This window comes from Bufo bufo, chromosome 3 (assembly GCF_905171765.1).
Source record: "Bufo bufo chromosome 3, aBufBuf1.1, whole genome shotgun sequence".
NCBI lineage: Eukaryota > Metazoa > Chordata > Amphibia > Anura > Bufonidae > Bufo > Bufo bufo.
In genome coordinates this window covers 433552992-433572785 of record NC_053391.1, presented here as the reverse complement: position 1 = coordinate 433572785, position 19794 = coordinate 433552992, and the positions used below count along the sequence as shown (strand labels likewise).

At 45.0% G+C, this 19794-nt stretch overlaps 1 protein-coding gene and 1 long non-coding RNA gene across 4 annotated transcripts in view; one reads left to right on the top strand and one right to left on the bottom strand.

Moving 5' to 3' along the window:
- Window positions 1–1752: 1752 nt before the first annotated feature.
- GK (glycerol kinase) overlaps window positions 1753–19794 on the top strand; it is a 103254-nt gene continuing 85212 nt past the window's right edge. For all 3 annotated transcript variants that reach the window (XM_040425000.1, XM_040425001.1, XM_040424999.1), the window contains exon 1: window positions 1753–1915. In XM_040425000.1, the coding sequence (XP_040280934.1) occupies window positions 1838–1915 (78 nt within the window). In that variant the 5' untranslated portion in view covers window positions 1753–1837. The remainder of the gene's footprint in view (window positions 1916–19794) is intronic.
- On the bottom strand, window positions 8444–18213 carry LOC120995651. Its single transcript, XR_005777641.1, has 3 exons — window positions 18204–18213; window positions 10253–10255; window positions 8444–8590 (listed from the first exon to the last, which is right to left on the bottom strand). It is a non-coding gene; the product is annotated as an uncharacterized LOC120995651 (long non-coding RNA).

Sequence of the window (19794 nt, the reverse complement as noted above, 5' to 3'; positions counted from 1 at the left end):
AATCCATAACGCGATTCTTTGATAACCCGAAACCGAACTTTAGACGCCGAACTTAAAACACAAGTTCGCTCAACACTAATGCTGGGTCCACTCTGCCTTTTACCATTTTTGGTGCAATAATGGCCTCCATTACTTCCAGGGGATGCAGGTACCAACATGGCGCATAACAGGTAATATTTAGTGTTAGGACCCGTCTTACAGAGATCGCCTTGACGTTCGGCAGATGGGCTCAAATGGTTTTGTACAAAATGCATTTGCCAAGCATCTGACTTTATAAATAGGCATAGCATTAGCACTATAACATTTTGTGTGACTATGGCATTATTGTACTTTCTGGTTTGCAGAGTGCTGTTGCATTGTCTTTTTTTCTTTATGCCACTATGTCCATTTTGAGCAGGGACATAATATGATGCCAATATTCTTCTATGAAGGCATTCACACCTCGCACTGAATTTACATTACGCAGCATGCCCCCCTAGAATCACTGTTTGCAGCGCTTTTCGGCAGACATACGGTAAAACATTGGGGGTCATTTACTATGACCCATGTACCAGAAACTGGTGTAAGAGTTGCAAACTGTGGGTTTGGACTTTTTAAATGCCATTGTTCCTAACTTTAAGCGCAAGTGGCTTTTCTTTGCCTCCCTCATCACTTTCTGAAACACAGGGTGTGTCGCTGCCATCAGCATTTTAAATGTCCCAAATGGCCTCAAATATTTTTCTAATATACTTTATTGATTTAGAATTTTTACTATAGATATTTCCCCCTAAAGCCCTGATTTCCTGCGTTCGCATTGCTGCTCCTGCCTGTGCCCCCGAGGTTTACTAAATGCTGGCATAGCACATGGGTACCCTGTAACCACGTGCTATGCCAGGATTAGCTGAGCGGGCTCCTGCCTGTGCCTGTATGTAAGCTTTTAGCGAAGCAGGAGCCCACTCAGCTTATCCTGGCATAGCAATATGTGCTCCTGCCCATACTCTCTGCTGCCCCATTAATACAGCGCACAGTCCGTACTCCGTTGAGAAGTCAGCGATGTGGAGAATAGTGAATTTAAAACGCGCAGGAAATCAGGGCTTTAGAAAAATAATTTTTAGGGCATTTGGGACATTTAATAAAAGCAACTCTTTAAATGACCAGGCACGCACCTCCTGCAACGCAGGGGATATCAAGACCGTGTGGCACACAGCGCTCTTTCATAAATGACCCCAATGTCTGGATAGAATCATACTCACCCCAATTTTGAGTAGCATAGCTATAAATGTGAATGAGACCTAAAGCAAGCACAGGGGGGGAGGGGAGGTTGCACTATTAAATCCACAACAACTTATATGTGTGAACTTGTGAGGTTAGTGCCAGCTGTTACTGGGCACCACCTCCACAGGTTCTGGCATGCCACACTGGGTTACATCAGCCTCTGGAGCATCACGTGTGAGGCAGGCAGACATGGGAGAGATGCCAATGTTAATGTCATCCAACAAGCACACTTGTGACTCCCACTCCGCTGGAACCGGTCAGGCCAGCTTAGCTTAGCGCTCCTCTCTGACATTACAGCTGTGCCAGAACACGTGGCTGCCCGGTGACCTCGGGGCTCTCACAGTAGTACTGGGCACCAAGGTTACCCAGTCCCAGAGCCTCGCAACGTGACGTAGCGCCCAGCAGGCGCGCCTGCGTACAGCGCCGGTGACGTCTCGCCGCACACCTCCAGCTCCGGATTGGTGGAGCTCGGTCAGCGCCCCGTGACGTCACTGGCTGTGTGGCATGGCTATGTGTGAGCCGGGCAGCGTGCATTAGAAGTGGGAGAGGCCGAGCAGTCATCCCGGGTTACACTGTCAGGAGCATGGCGGCTTCCAACAGACTTGTCCTAGGACCATTAGTGGGGGCCATTGATCAGGGCACCGGATCCACCCGCTTTCTGGTAAGACAGAGGACGTTGTGTGCATGACAGGTGCCCGTGGTTATAGCCTTCTGTGGCAGAATGGTTACATGACTGGCATTCTTTAGCCAGGCTCCTGTCATCAGATGTAGTGTGATGATAATGATAGACTCTATCCACATATAGGCGTATTACAAGACTGTACATCACCACCCATAGGCTTCTCTCCTGACACCCTTCATGCTGCACTGGTTTACATCAACCTCTCTGGATAGCAGCCTTGTAGTCACAGACCACTATATAGTGTGTGTGTATATATATATATCTCTTTGCTGTAATATTGCTCCTTTATACACTGGCCCTAAGCAGATGATGCGTGGTGTGTGATATTTCTCACAATGGAAGTTGTCAGACGTTCTGTATATAAAACTCTATTCAAAGTCCATTCTTTATCTCAGAAGTTTTCCATCTGAATTTCTTTGAATAAAAATGGACTGTACGCTGATCTGGCGAATGGCATGGCGTTCTGCTGCCCAGCTGCTTTTACCTACTCTGCTGCCAATCCAGCTTTGAGCTGAAAAGTCATCTGAGATAGATCTGGTTGCTCTTGGGGACAGCCAGTGATTAGTGTTCAGTGAACTTGTGTTATCTAAGTATTTCGTTATGGATTCCGCTACCACTTATGGTCGGTCGTAGCGGAATCCATAACGGAATTCTTAGATATCCCGAACCTTGTACGCCGAAATTTGAAACACAAGTTCACTCATCCCTACGAGTGATTTATCAGTGTTGTCAGGCATCACATCCTTAGGCCTTGTTCACATTTCTGTTTTTCACTGACGCTCGCTATCCCCATTTTCCACAGACAGCAGACGTACCCATTGGTTTTAGTATGTTTGTGCACACATCAGTGAAAAAACCCCCCACATAGACATGCATTCCATTGGTCCATGATGTAGACCAAACCTGCTGATTGAAGTCTATGGGTCCATGAAAAACAATAACGCAACGCGGATTGAATCCATATTTGGTCCATTTCTCACAGATCATTGCTAGGAAATGCTGTGGAAATAAATTTTCTATTGAGCAGGGTCTGTGGAATACTGATGACAGACAGAGGGGGAAAAATGGATACGCAGACCAAGCACGGATCCTTCACGGACATTTTCACGGATGGATTTTTTTTCACGGACATTGAGATGTAAACGAGGCCTTAGTTACCGGTCTGTCTCCACCACATTAGCACCAAACTGTGGCCAAAGAATCAGTAGGAGTGAAGCCACTTTTTCCCTCTCTGCATTAGGCCTCATGCACACGAACGTATTTTCTTTATGGACCGTATATGGAACCATTCATTTCAATGGGTCCGCACTAAAAAACAGAAGTTACTCCGTGTGCATTCCGTATGTCCGTATTTCCGTTCCACAAAAAAATAGAACATGTCCTATTATTGTCCGCATTACGGACAAGGATAGGACTGTTCTATTAGGGGCCAGCTGTTCCGTTCCGCAAAATACGGCATGCACACAGACATCATCTGTATTTTTTGCGGACCGCAAAATACATACGGTCGTGTGCACGAGGCCTTAGTAATCCGATTTTTTTAAGCGGCAAAGCCTCTGTTGTCCCCAGCGACCAGAGCAATGTCCAGCGATGCTTGTATAACGTGATATCACAATCCATTTGTGAACTGCTTGACCGATGAAGTCCTCTCCAACTGCCAGTCTAGCAGTAACCTAGATAATATTTAGAAGACCAGGTTCACAAAGTGCAGTTTGGTGTAAGGCAGGCCTTTCATGTAATGTGGACAAACGACCTACCTACAAACATGTATGTTCGGACTGGGGGAAGGTAGGTGGTTTGTAGTGGCTTATCTTCCAGCAGGACAAAGGATCTGCAGATTTTGGTAGGCTCCTAAATGGATTACATTTTGATAGGCTCTCCTTGCCATTTCAACCTTCGTGTGTTTGAACAGCCTTGTACTGTTCTTCTTATCCATTGTATGCACTTAGTGTCCTTTTACACAGGTTGAGGATTAGAGCAGATATCCTGAACAAACATTTCTTCTAATACTTGTTCCCAAGGTTCCAATGATCATCCGACAAACTGTTTCGCCTAAAATAGTCATTTGGTGGGAGCACATCCCTGTGTACACCAATACCGGAACTGTATGGAGAAGAATGACCGTAGTGATGATTGTTCATCTCCGTGTGGGGGGATGATTGCAGCATGTAAATGTAGCAAATAAGTGGGCAATGATGGGGAATGCCCAGTGTAAAAGGAAACTCTTACGTGCTGGACCAATAATGACCTCAGATCAGGGATATACAAGCCGATCGGCACTTGTTTAAAGGACCTTTTCACGTGGTCTGAGCCAAAGTGAAAGGTGGACGTACCGTGGTTATTACAATTCTTTGCCCCCTATTCACTTTGCTTAATGTCAGCAGCACAACCCCGGCTTACCCAGGACAATGTGCTGCTGATGAGCGATTTTAGGTGCCGTATGAAAAATATGATCCTGCGAGAAACAAGTATTTTGCTTGTTTGTTGGGTGATCAGCAGCACCTCACACAGGCCGATTGGCCTGATCCTCAGCTGGTGTGAAAGAGCGCCTACGTGTGGTCTGCATTTGTATTCAGCCCCCTGAGTCAGGACTTTGTAGGATCACCTTTCACTGCAATTCCAGCTGCAAGTCTCTTGGGGTATGTCTCTACCAGCTTTGCACATGTAGAGGCTGACATTTTTGCCAATTTTTCTTTGCAAAATAGCTCAAGCTCAGTCAGATTAGATGGAGATTAGATAGAGAGACTTGCCCGAGATTCTCAATGGGATTTAGGTCTGAACATTGACTGGGCCAATATGCTTTGATCTAAACCATTCTATTGTAGCTCTGGCTGTATGTTTAGGGTTGTCCTTCCTGCTGGAAGGTGAACCTTCTCCCCAGTCTCAAGTCTTTTGCAGCCTCTCCCAGGTTTTCCTCCAGGATTGCCCTATATTTAGATCCATCCATTTTCCCATCAACTCTGACCAGCTTCCCTGTCCCTGCTGAAGAAAAGCATCCCCCCAGCACGTTTCACGGTGGGGATGGTGTGTTCAGGGTGATCTGCACTGTTAGTTCTCCCCCACACATAGCGTTTTGCAGTTAGGCCAAAAAGTTCAACTTTGGTCTCCTCTGACCAGAGCACCTTCTTCCACATTTGCTGTGCCACCTACATGGCTTGTGGCAAACTGCAAGCGAGACTTCTTATAGCTTTCTTCTTGCCACTCTTCCATGAAGACCAGATTGGTGGAGTACACAACTAATAGTTGTCCTGTGAACCCTTGAGGCCCTGTTAGATGACAGGAGAGGAACCTGACAATTGGCGTATCTGCAGCTGAAGCGATGAGAAGGAGATCATCATTTAAATGTTTTCTTCATTCCCTGCTTAAGGGGGATTTTATTTTCTTGAACCAAAGGGTCGCTTTAAGCAGGCCATACACATTAGTCGTAAGTTGGCTGAACCCGACAGTTTCTTTGGGACTGCCCGACCATCTAATACAGGCATCCTCAAACTGCGGCCCTCCAGCTGTTGCAAAACTACAACTCCCAGCATGCCCGAACAGCCTACAGGTATCAACCTACAGCAGGGAATTGTGGGAGTTGTAGTTTTACAACAGCTGGAGGGCCGCAGTTTGAGGATGCCTGATCTAATGCCTCCCTTAAGAGTGTATTTGACACCCGGATGCTGCAAGCAATTGTCGGGAGGGAAGCGCTCCCTCCTGGAAGTCACCAGATAGCTAGCAGAGGACACCACTGCTATTACATGCAGCATTGTCCTCCGCAGCAGGAGAGGAGCTATGCCATCGCTCGTCCCCCGCGGTGTGCCGGCGGCAGATCGTGATTACATAGCACAATCTGCTGCTGGCAAATCCAGATCTTTCAGCATGCTGAAAGGGACAGGACATGCTGAAAGGGACAGGACATGCTGAAAGATCTGAATTGGCCAATGAATGAGAGTTTGCTCGGCCATCGGGCAATCGGAGGCAGTATAAATAAGACTGCCAGAGGAGTCATATTATCAGGCCTGTGTAGATGGCAGATGATAGGGGAGATAAGGATAGGGCATGTTGGATTTTCCGGAAGATGAGCAGCTGTCAGAGGAGTGTAGCAGCAGTTTACTCCCTTCTTCCTATTGAGAGGACGCTCCAGGTATTTTTGCATTCCGTCGTCGTTCTTTATTGTTTTTGAACTTTTGCACAGTTGTATAGAAATTGTCTTTGCGCTCTGATGTGATAAAAAGCTATTTGTTTATGAATGCTGGAATTCAGATATCGCCCTGCTGAACCGAGGGCTGTCACTTTATTGTTAGAAATCGCTACGTTTTATTGATGACCAGATAAAGATAAGGAGAGATTTGAAACTGCTGCAGATAGTAATGTGAAGGTCAAAAACGGAAAAAAAAAATAGAATCCTGAATGTTTCCATTAGAATCTTACATAGTTTGTATTTATCTTCTGTATAAAAGTCAAATATTACTAAAAATTCCTGCGCTATTTACTGTGGTAAGGGTGGCATAGGTGTCTGCCCTTATGTGTCCTGTCACCGTGACCACAAATTGGAAAGATAATTAGATAAATAGTATATTCATAGTTAAAGGGCGTCTGTCAGCAGATTTGGACCTATGACACTGGCTGACCTGTTACATGTGCGCTTGGGTGCTGAAGGCATCTGTGTTGGCTCCATGTTCATATGTGTCCGTACCGCTGAGAGAAATTATGTTTTATATATATATATATACAGTGGGGGAAATAATTATTTGACCCCTCACTGATTTTGTAAGTTTGTCCAATGACAAAGAAATGAAAAGTCTCAGAACAGTATCATTTCAATGGTAGGTTTATTGTAACAGTGGCAGATAGCACATCAAAAGGAAAATCGAAAAAATAACTTTAAATAAAAGATAGCAACTGATTTGCATTTCATTGAGTGAAATAAGTATTTGAACCCTCTAACAAAAAAAGACTTAATACTTGGTGGAAAAACCCTTGTTTGCAAGCACAGAGGTCAAACGTTTCTTGTAATTGATGACCAAGTTTGCCCACATTTTAGGAGGAATGTTGGTCCACTCCTCTTTGCAGATCATCTCTAAATCCCTAAGGTTTCGAGGCTGTCTCTGTGCAACTCTGAGCTTGAGCTCCCTCCATAGGTTTTCGATTGGATTAAGGTCCGGAGACTGACTAGGCCACTCCATGACCTTAATGTGCTTCTTCTTGAGCCACTCCTTTGTTGCCTTTGCTGTATGTTTTGGGTCATTGTCGTGCTGGAACACCCATCCACGACCCATTTTCAGTTTCCTGGCAGAGGGAAGGAGGTTGTCGCTCAGGATTTCACGATACATGGCTCCGTCCATTTTCCCGTTTATGCGAACAAGTTGTCCTGTGCCCTTAGCAGAAAAACACCCCCAAAGCAAAATGTTTCCACCCCCATGCTTGACGGTGGGGACGGTGTTTTGGGGGTCATAGGCAGCATTTTTCTTCCTCCAAACACAGCGAGTTGAGTTAATGCCAAAGAGCTCTATTTTGGTCTCATCAGACCACAGCACCTTCTCCCAGTCACTCTCTGAATCATTCAGGTGTTCATTGGCAAACTTCAGACGGGCCTGCACATGTGCCTTCCTGAGCAGGGGGACCTTGCGAGCCCTGCAGGATTTTAATCCATTGCGGTGTAATGTGTTTCCAATGGTTTTCTTGGTGACTGTGGTCCCTGCTAATTTGAGGTCATTAACTAACTCCTCCCGTGTAGTTCTAGGATGCTTTTTCACCTTTCTCAGAACCATTGACACCCCACGAGGTGAGATCTTGCGTGGAGCCCCAGAGCGAGGTCGATTGATGGTCATTTTGTGCTCCTTCCATTTTCGAACAATCGCACCAACAGTTGTCACCTTCTCTCCCAGCTTCTTGCTAATGGTTTTGTAGCCCATTCCAGCCTTGTGCAGGTCTACAATTTTGTCTCTGACATCCTTGGACAGCTCTTTGGTCTTTCCCATGTTGGAGAGTTTGGAGTCTGCTTGATTGATTGATTCTGTGGACAGGTGTCTTTTATACAGGTGACTAGTTAAGACAGGTGTCCTTAATGAGGGTGACTAATTGAGTAGAAGTGTCTAACCACTCTGTGGGAGCCAGAACTCTTAATGGTTGGTAGGGGTTCAAATACTTATTTCACTCAATGAAATGCAAATCAGTTGCTATCTTTTATTTAAAGTTATTTTTTCGATTTTCCTTTTGATGTGCTATCTGCCACTGTTACAATAAACCTACCATTGAAATGATACTGTTCTGAGACTTTTCATTTCTTTGTCATTGGACAAACTTACAAAATCAGTGAGGGGTCAAATAATTATTTCCCCCACTGTATATGCAAGTGAGCCTCTAGGATCAGCGGGGGCGGTTTTCTTGTAACAGCTGTATATAGGAAAAACTGTCAATCAATCCATATGTGGGCAGAGAGCAAAACTCAGGCTATCTCTATGTCCTGGCATCAGTTAAACGTATTTTTTGCAAGTCGGATGCAGACCCATTCACTTCAATGGGGCCGCAAAAGGTGCGGATAGCACACCTTGTGCTGTCCAAATCCATATGTCCATTCCGTGGCATCCGCAAAGATCTAGAACATGTCCTATTATTGTCTGCATTACAGACAAGGATAGGACTGTTCTATTGTGACCCAGCCCTTCCGTTCTGCAAAATGCGGAACGCACACAGCCAGTATCCATGTTTTGCAGCGGCCGTGTGCATGAGCCCTTACTTGTTATCTCCCACTCTGTCCTGCCGTCCTTAGGGTGGCATAGAAGACCCGACAGGTCAGCTTGCGAGGCGACTGTTGGAATCATTTTTATATTTCTCTGCAGCGCATCGTACTTTCTGCATGACCTTTTGTGTCATCTAGACAAAGATTTTGTTAACCACCTGTTATGCCCATGGTATTGACTGTAATACATGCCTCATTTGATGTGTCCACGGTTTACTGCACTACGTGGTGTGAAGGTTGCTGTCCAATCCTGAAGGTCAAGTAGCACTCAGATGAAACTGAGCTGAAGCCAGGAACATACTGTATACTCTACTGACTGGTTATACAATTACCGATGTTTTGTGTGGAAAGAGCAGGAAGGGTTATTCATTGGTTTCCAGCTCATCAGACCTGTTACGTTGTTGCAATAGTTAAACATTGCTACCCTTTACCCTAAATTTTAAGTAATCAGTGACTGGTCTGAAGCCTTATAGCACCTGCCTACTTGTTGTCTTCCAACTTTTTCCACATAGTTAGGGCTCATGCACACGACCGTATGCCCTCCAAGACCTACCGTCCGTGAGCGGGCCATATGTCCCGGAGCGGCATACGGTCGTGTGCATGAGCCCTTATCCACATTTTAATGGATCGCATACTATGCATGTACAATTTCCCATTGTAACGTGTAATATGTAATAATACAGATGTAGTAGAGTGTAACTAACACTTGCTTAACTAGATGCTTTAACCCCTTAAGGACACATGACGTATCGGTACGGCATGTTTCCCGAGTCCTTAAGGACACATGACGTACCGGTACGTCATGTGTTGTTCTGATCACTGCCGCCCGGCCGGCTGTGATCGGAACAAGGTGCCTGCTCAAATCATTGAGCAGGCACCTCGGCTAAATGCGCGGGGGGGTCCCGTGACCCCCCCCCCATGTCCGCGATCGCAACAAACCGCAGGTCAATTCAGACCTGCGATTTCTGCAGTTTCTGATCCCAGCGGTCCCTGACCGCGGCGATCAGAAACTTTAGTGTGGCGAAAATATATATTTATCACCCCCCCTGCACCTCTGAATGATTTTAGCCCGGTGGGAGGTGCAGGGGGGGCGGTGCGGGAGGCGGGCGGTGCGGCAGGCGGGATCGCGATCCCCCGCCCGCCTCCCATTGAATAATCGTTGGTGGTTAGTGGGTATACCAGGGTGCCAGCACATTGCTGACACCCTGGTATAAACGGCTGACATCGGTCATGCGATGTCAGCCGTTTAACCCTTTCCATACAGCGGTCCGTACGGACCGCTGTATGGAAAAAGTTAACAGCTCAGGGAGCTCCCTCCCTCTCCGATCGGGGGGCTGCTGTGCCTTTGCAGCCCCCCGATGGGAGAGGGAGAGAGCTCCCAGACAGCCCCCCGACAGCCCCGTCCTCACCCTTCCCCGTCTGCGAAGTTCTGAGCAGACTGGGAAGGTTCCCATGGCAACAGGACGCCTGCTCAGGCATCCTGCTGTCCATGGTGCTGAACAGATCTGTGCTAAAAGGCATAGATCTGTTCAGTGTAAGTAAAATACAGTGCAGTACAGTATATATTGTACTGTATTATACAGACATCAGACCCACTGGATCTTCAAGAACCAAGTGGGTCTGGGTAAAAAAAAAAGTAAAAAAAAGTAAAAATCAAAAAACACATTTATCACTGATTAAAAATTAAAAAAATAACATTCCCTACACATGTTTGGTATCGCCGCGTCGGTAACGACCTGATCTATAAAACGGTCATGTTACTTTACCCGAACGGTGAACGCCATAAAAATAAAAAATAAAAAACTATGATGAAATTGATATTTTGCCCTCCTTACTTCCCAAAAAAAGGTAATAAAAGTGATCAAAAAAGTCGCATGTACGCCAAAATTGTAGCAATCAAACCGTCATCTCATCCCGCAAAAACTGAGACCCTACTTAAGATAATCGCCCAAAAACTGAAAAAACTATGGCTCTTAGACTATGGAGACACTAAAACTTTTTTTTGTTTTAAAAATGAAATCATTGGGTAAACATTACATAAATTAAAAAAATTGAATACATATTAGGTATCGCCGCGTCCGTGACAACCTGCTCTATGAAATTACCACATGATCTAACCTGTCAGATGAATGTTGTAAATAACAAAAAAAAAAAACGGTGCCAAAAAAGCTATTTCTTGTTACCTTGCCGCACAAAAAGTGTAATATAGAGCAACCAAAAATCATATGTACCCTAAACTAGTACCAACAAAACTGCCACCCTATCCCGTAGTTTCTAAAATGGGGTCACTTTTCTGGAGTTTCTACTCTAGGGGTGCATCAGGGGGGCTTCAAATGGGACATGGTGTCAAAAAACCAGTCCAGCAAAATCTGCCTTCCAAAAACCGTATGACATTCCTTTCCTTCTGCGCCCTGCCGTGTGCCCGTACAGCAGTTTACCACCACATATGGGGTGTTTCTGTAAACTACAGAATCAGGGCCATAAATAATGAGTTTTGTTTGGCTGTTAACCCTTGCTTTGTAACTGGAAAAAAAATATTAAAATGGAAAATCTGCCAAAAAAGTGAAATTTTGAAATTGTATCTCTATTTTCCATTAAATCTTGTGCAACACCTAAAGGGTTAACAACGTTTGTAAAATCTGTTTTGAATACCTTGAGGGGTGTAGTTTCTTAGATGGGGTCACTTTTATGGAGTTTCTACTCTAGGGGTGCATCAGGGGGCTTCAAATGGGACATGGTGTAAAAAAAAACAGTCCAGCAAAATCTGCCTTCCAAAAACCAAACGGCGCACCTTTCACTCTGCGCCCCGCTGTGTGGCCGTACAGTAGTTTACGGACACATTTTGGGTGTTTCTGTAAACGGCAGAGTCAGGGCAATAAAGATACAGTCTTGTTTGGCTGTTGACCCTTGCTTTGTTAGTGGAAGAAATGGGTTCAAATGGAAAATTAGGCAAAAAAATGAAATTCTCAAATTTCATCGCCATTTGCCAATAACTCTTATGCAACACCTAAAGGGTTAACGAAGTTTGTCAAATCAGTTTTGAATACCTTGAGGGGTGTAGTTTATAGAATGGGGTCATTTTTGGGTGGTTTCTATTATGTAAGCCTCGCAAAGTGACTTCAGAGCTGTAGTGGTCCCTAAAAATTGGGTTTTTGTAAATTTCTGAAAAATTTCAAGATTTGCCTTGTAACATCCCCAAAAAATAAAATATCATTCCCAAAATAATTCAAACATGAAGTAGACATATGGGGAATGGTAAGTCATCACAATTTTAGGGGGTATTACTATGTATTACAGAAGTAGAGAAACTGAAACTTTGATATTTGCTAATTTTTCCAAATTTTTGGTAAATTAGGTATTTTTTTTATGCAAAAAAAATTTTTTTTTTGACTTCCTTTTACCAGTGTCATGAAGTACAATATGTGACGAAAAAACTATCTCAGAATGGCCTGGATAAGTCAAAGCGTTTTAAAGTTATCACCACTTAAAGTGACAATGGTCAGATTTGCAAAAAATGGCCTAGTCCTTAAGGTGAAATAAGGCTGTGTCCTTAAGGGGTTAACTAGAATAGTTGTGTAAGCCAACATCTTCAATTGCCTTTCAGTGGCTTTTTTTTTTGGGAGCGTTAACTCTACTGCATTTGTATCTTTACCAGGGTGAATAAAAATCATTGATTTAAAAAATATATAAATATAAATAAAAATAAGATTTTTTTTTTATATAAAATGCTTTTTGAGGAAAATATATTACCATCCAAATGTTATTCCATCATGAAATAAAGATGAGTTTTTTAATTATGTAGAAAAAGGCTACTTTCACACTAGCGTTCGGAGCGGGTCCGTCTGATGTTTCATCAGACGGATCCGCTCCGATAATGCAGACGTTTGCATCCGTTCAGAACGGATCCGTCTGCATTATTACTTAGAAAATTTTCTAAGTCTGAAAGTAGCCTAAACGGATCCGTTCAGACTTTACATTGAAAGTCAATAGGGAACGGATCCGCTTGAAGATTGAGCTATATGGTGTCATCTTCAAGCGGATCCGTCCCCATTGACTTCCATTATAAGTGTTGACGGATCCGCTCGCCTCCGCACGGCCAGGCGGACACCCGAACACTGCAAGCAGCGTTCAGGTGTCCGCTCACTGAGCGGAGCGGAGGCTGATCGCTGGCAGACTGATGCATTCTCAGCGGATCCGCCTCCACTGAGAATGCATTAGGGCTGGACGGCTGCGTTCAGGGCCGCTTGTGAGCCCCTTCAAACGGAGCTCACGAGCGGACACCTGAACGCAGGTGTGAAAGTAGCCTAAGGCTGTATATGTTTAATTTTTTGGGTAAATAAATTCCATGAATCCATTCACAATGTCATGCTCTTCCAGAGGTTTTTGTAAGATTATTGGGCAGTTTCTCTGCCTACAAGATATTATCCCAGATGCTTGTTTTACTTTTGCAGTTCTTAAAACTGAATTTGACTCAGCAGAGATCACATGCCTCTTCTTCACAGCAAAAATGTTATAACATGAACAGAGATGAGAAAAATACCCTTATCCTAACTTCTACAAACCTATGAATACAGAATCAAACTAATCAAACTAATATGAAAAGTTGTTTAAATCTTCATCTACTTGCATATTATAAGTTATACCAGCAAGAATTAGTCTTTATGTAGAAAACTTTGATTTAAATTAAGCCTTACTGACTAGTGATTTAAATCGTGATTTAAATCAAATCCACCCTGATCTTTACTATTAGTGTTTTACATGTAAGGCTACTTTCACACTTGCGGCAGGACGGATCCAACAGGCTGTTCACCCTGTCGGATCCGTCCTTCCGCTATTTCGCCGGAACGCCGCTCCGTCCCCATTGACTATAATGGGGGCGGAGCTCCGGCGCAGCACGGTAGTGCACGGCGAAAGGCCGCCGGATTAAAAGTCCTGCATGTCCGACTTTTTAGTCCGGTGGCCTCTCTCCGCGAACTGCCGTACTGTGCCGGAGCTCCGCCCCCGTCCTCATTATAGTCAATGGGGACGGAGCGGTGGTCCGGCGGCCCGGCAAAATAGCGGAAGGACGGATCCGACAGGGTGAACAGCCTGTCGGATCCGTCCTGCCGCAAGTGAGAAAGTACCCTTAGACTACATCCTATCTATCAAGGGTTCTGTTCCCCTCTATTATTCCTATTCCCATGTTTGCACGTGGCTTTATTTTTCTGCCACGGACTAGGCGCTACTTTGCATATGTTACATTTTATGTGACATGGGAGGACAGTTATCGATACCAGAGTTTTACACGCCGGTCTTAATCTCTCCCCTGCTTGCTTTAGATGCATTGCAATTACCAATGTGCATGGCTCTTAATATTTATGCAAAAAAAAGGGGGAATGCAACAGCACTCTGCAAACCAGATAAAGTACAATAATGCCATAGTCACAAAAAATATTATAGTGCTAATACTGCGCCTATTTATAAAGTGAGATGCTGGGAAAATGTGTTTTGTACAAAATCATCTAAGCCCGTCTGCCGAATGTCAAGGCGATCTCTGTAAGATGGGTCCTAACACTAAATACTACCTGTTATGTGCCATAATGGCCGCCATAAAGTTCAGGAAGTGTTGGATCCACATGCATGCTGGGTCCACTCTGCCTTTTACCATTTTTGGTGCCATAATGGCCTCCATTACTTCCAGGGGATGCAGGTACCAACATTCATGCCGAGCCCACTCCATACTGCACCTGTACTGGTCGGTGTGACAAAGCAAAGATGTAGACCAGACAGGGAGCTGGTGTAGATCTCTACTGTAATATATGCCAGTTTCCTGGCGTAGATTAAAATACATGTGACGGACCGCCTGCTCCGGCCTTTCACCATTTGCTGCTTTGGTGAGCGGTGAATAAACCCCCCAAAAAGTTGAAAAAATGTGCACAACAGCAGCATGCTCCAGTTTGTGGCCTTTCTGGTGCAGACGGGAAGATAAGTGACCCTATATATGGAAGTGGATTTCCTCGCTTTGGTTAGTAATATTATTTTAGTGCTCTGACTGGTGTCACATTGCAAAGTCCATCCCAGTGAGGTATCTTTTTACAGCATGAAAACAACTGGTTATTTAATATAATAATTCTTTAATGTGTCTGAGCTCGTGTATAGCAGTTAACCCATTCATATGCTGGTTTGGTCTTATGTCAGTGTTCGGTCAGAGATTTCCATCAGTGATTATGAGCCAAACCCAGGTGCGGCTCTAAACACAGATCTTTCCCCTATACCGCATCTCTGTGGAGGCTTCATTCCTAGTTTTGGCTCACAATCGCTGACCATAAGGCTACATGCACACGAACGTTGTTTGTTTCTGTGTCCGTTCTGTTTTTTGTTTTTTTTTTGCGGATAGGATGTGGTCCCATTCATTTCAATGCGTCCGAAAAAATTCGCACAGCGCACCGTGTGCTGTCCGCATCAGTATGTCCGTTCCGTAGCCCCGCAAAAAAAATAGAACATGTCCTATTCTTGTCCGTTTTAGGCTGTTGTTACAATGGATCCGCAAAAAAAAAAAAAATGTATGGCATACGGATGTCATCCGTTTTTTTTTTTGCGGATGCGCAATTTGCGGACCGCATGTAGCCTAACCATGAGGTGTGAATAGAGCTTAAAAGTAGATTTAAGCATCATGCAGACGTCCATGGAATACGGTTCGTGAGATACCGGACTGGCATCCTCCTGAATTCAGGAGCGCACGGCGTCATTGGTTGCTATGACGCTATGTGCTTCGTGCCGCCGCTGCTGTACAGTAATAGACTCGTATGAGCTATACCAGTGTATTGCTGTACAGCAGCAGCAATTCTACCATTAAAATTCTGTCTCAAACTGAGTCAACCAATAGTTGGTATAGTTATAGAAAAGAGTCTAGCCGTGCAACAGGTTTATCATCCAGCCTCGCCCCTGTGATTACTCTGGTGCAGGTCCAGGTAGCCCAAGCTTACGCCATTTCCAGGATTAGCCAATCTGCCCCATTGACGTCTATGGGAGAGTGTTGCGGGTACGCAAAAGTCACAGTGCAGAGCATGAGCAGATGAGCTGTGGGAAAAGATTCACTAAAACATGTAATTTGTAGGTTTCTCTGTTCTTTCTGACCAGTTATACACTGGAGGCGTTATCAGTGACTGATAGTATTCTCTGTGTAAGTGTGTATACAGAGATAGCTGTCAGTCACTGATAGCTGTACACAGGGGAGGTGTTATCAGTGACTGATAGTATTCTCTGTGTAAGTGTGTATACAGAGATAGCTGTCAGTCACTGATAGCTGTACACAGGGGAGGTGTTATCAGTGACTGATAGTATTCTCTGTGTAAGTGTATATACAGAGATAGCTGTCAGTCACTGATAGTTGTACATGGGGGAGGTGTTATCAATGACTGATCGCATGCTCTGTGTTTGGCCCCATTCACATGTCCGCAATTGCGGACCCATTCATTTCTATGGGGCCGCATGATGTGCAGTCCGGCTCCGGAAATGCGGACCTGCACTTCTGGGTCCGCATTTCCGTTCCCGAAAAAAAAATAGAACATGTCCTATTCTTGTCCGTAATTGTGGACAAGAATAGGCATATTCTATTAGTGCCGGCGATGTACGGTCCGCAAACTGCGGAACGCACATTGCCGAGTCCGTGTTTTGCGGATCCGCAAAACACGCAATGGACGTGTGAATGGAGCCTAAGTGTGTATACATAGATAGCTGTACACAGGGAGGTGTTATCAGGGATTAATAGCCTCAAAAGTGTCACTGCGCCGAGCCCAGTGACGTCTTCTTATCGCTGTTGCCCTCAGAAGCTATTGGATCGCGCAGGCAGTAGGCGGTACTGCGCTTGCACGAGATTTCCGGCGGATGAAATGAAGATTCCAGGTGCGTAGCTTGAATGAATTGGTTGACGTAGTGGAGGGGGTGGCGCCGTTAAACTAGGCTGTGGGACAATACTGCATAACGAGGAGGCGTGCTTGGGCTCTAAATTAAGGCGGGCTAGGCACTGCAGGGGGGCGTTGCTGGGCTCAGAGGGTGAAGAATAACGCCCCTCTGGGCACCTTCGGGGTTCATTTGCATAATACAAAAATTGCTTTTTTAACAAAATGAAACCATGAAGAGAAGAAAGAAGACCACTGCAGGAAATAAGGTATTTTATTCAACATGGCAATGGTCAAACCAGGCGACAGATTCCCTTTAAACATTTTCTGAATCTTTTCTTTTCCTGCAAAACGACGGTATAGATCAATCTTCTCAGCTTCTCCACCGACTGTTGTGACAGGTCGCATTTAGTCTTCTTTCTCTGCACTTGTGATCTTTGACCTGGTATTATCCCACAGGTTTTGTAAGACTTGGTTTAGCAGGTTTCTGCAGGTCTGAAGGTTATCGCTAATTGCCTGTATGGAGTTTACAATGTCGGAGCATTGTGTTGAAATACATTGGAGGGATGAGTCCTTCATACTAATACTTTAGTTTAGCTTGTACTGTATACACAACACCTAACCCAAACCCGAACTTCTTTGAAGAAGTTCGGGTTTGGGTACCAAACATGCCGATTTTTCTCACACGTGTGCAAAATGCATTAAAATCTTTTGCACTCGCACGGAAAAATCGCGCATTTTCCCACGACGCACCCGCATCTTATCCGGCCCAAATCCATGATGCCTGTGTGAAAGAGGCCTTAGACTTGATCACATATGTTAATAGATATAAATACAGCCTTTGGAGTACATAATAAAGCCATTCACCGAAACCTTATTTTTGACAATGTTTTTAGCCTGTCGTTATATATATACAGTGCTCCAGACTAAAAAAAATACCTAGTAGCCATTGGCTCCTGAACTGAAAAATTTAGTCGCCAAATCGAAACTGAATCAAAATTTTGCTATCGTGACAACGCTACCCTGATCAGATCGGCGTAGGGTTGTTTTGAAACCAAAATTTAGATTCGCTTTCGTCACCATAAAAAAGTATTGCGATACTCAATACCGCGCAAAAAAAAAAAAACACCAAAAAAAGCCGCGTGCATTTAGCATTTTATGAAACGTTCGGCCCATAATAGAACAGTCCTATGCTATTTTTTGGGGTGACAAGGTGACTAAAAAATGGCGAATGCTCACCGCATAGGAGATACTTTTTAATAATAATTAATTTGGACTTTTCGGACGCAGCGCTATGTAATATGTTTATTTAATGTTTATATATTTTATATGTAAAATTGGGAAAGGGGGGATTTAAACTTAATATTTTAGGCTACTTTCACACTAGCGTTTTTCTTTTCCGGCATAGAGTTCCGTCACAGGGGCTCTATACCGGAAAAGAACTGATCGGGCATATCCCCATGCATTCTGAATGGAGAGTAATCCGTTCAGGATGCATCAGGACGTCTTCAGTTCAGTCATTTTGACTGATCAGGCAAAAGATAAAACCACAGCATGCTACGGTTTTATCTCCGGCGAAAAAAACTGAAGATTTGCCTGAATGCCGGATCCGGCATTTTTCCCCATAGGAATGTATTAGTGCCGGATCCGGCATTCAAAATACCGGAATGCACCCGCACTAAATCCGGACCCATTCACTTCTATGGGGCTGTGCACATGAGCGGTGATTTTCACACATCACTTGTGCGTTGCGTGAGAATCGCAGCATGCTCTATATTCTGCGTTTTTCACGCAACGCAGGCCCCATAGAAGTTAATGGGGCTGCGTGAAAATCGCAAGCAAGTGCGGATGCGGTGCGATTTTCACGCACGGTTGCTAGGAGATGATTTGGATGGAGACCCGATCATTATTATTTTCCCTTATAACATGGTTATAAGGGGAAATAATAGCATTCTGAATACAGAATGCATAGTAGAAGGTCAATATAATAAACGTTGGTGGCGCAGTGCGCCCCCCATCACCCCAGTATAATAAACATTGGTGGCGCAGTGCGCCCCCCATCACCCCAGTATAATAAACATTGGTGGCGCAGTGCGCCCCCCATCACCCCAGTATAATAAACATTGGTGGCGCAGTGCGCCCCCCCAACACCCCAGTATAATAAACATTGGTGGCGCAGTGCACCCCCCCCATATAATAAACATTGGTGGCGCAGTGTGCCCCCCCATCACCCCAATATAATAAACATTGGTGGCGCAGTGGGAAGTGCCAATAGGGGTTAAAAAATAAAAAAATAATTTACTCACCTCCTCCAGTTGATCGCGTAGCTGCCGGTCTCCTGTACTTACTTCTTTCTTCAGGACCTGTGGTGACGTCACTGTGCTCATCACATGATCCATTACCATGGTGATGAGCTCAGTGACGTCACCACAGGTCCTGAAGAAAGAAGTAAGTACAGGAGACCGGCAGCTATGGATCAACTGGAGGAGGTGAGTAAATTTTTATTTTTATTTTTTAACCCTTATTGGCACTTCCCACTGCACCACCAATGTTTATTATATTGGGGTGATGGGGGGGGGGGGCGCACTGTGCCACCAACGTTTCTTATACTGGGGAAGGGGGGGGACGCACTGTGCCACCAACGTTTCTTATACTGGGGGGGGGGGGCGCACTGTGCCACCAACGTTTCTTATACTGGGGAAGGGGGGGGGGGGGGGCGCACTGTGCCACCAACGTTTCTTATACAAATACAGGAGGCGGGTGCCGGTATCAAATAGCCGGCACCCGACCTCTGTGACAGGGAGCTGCGATCAGCTACAATTAACCCCTCAGGTACCGCACCTGAAGGGTTAACTCAACTGCAGCTGATCGCAGCTCCCTGTCATAGAGGTCGGGTGTCGGCTATTTGATTCCGGCACCCGCCTCCTGTATTTGTATTACAGGTCAGTTATCTTCATTGGTGGCGCAGTGGCCACAGCCCCTCCCCTCCTCCTCCCGTCTCTCTTCTTATTGGTGGAGGCGGCGGCAGCAGCAACACAGGGGGGAGGGAGAGACTCCTCCTGCGCTGCTAAGAACATCATCTCCTGTGCCGCCGCTGTATTGAGCAGAGCTGCGGCGGCGGGTCTAGTCGCAAATGGCGACAAGACTAAAAAGTCTTGTCGCCATTTGTAAATTCTAAGTCGCATTGGCGACCATTTTGGTCGCCATCTGGAGCCCTGATATATATATATATATATTTATTTTATTATTGACTT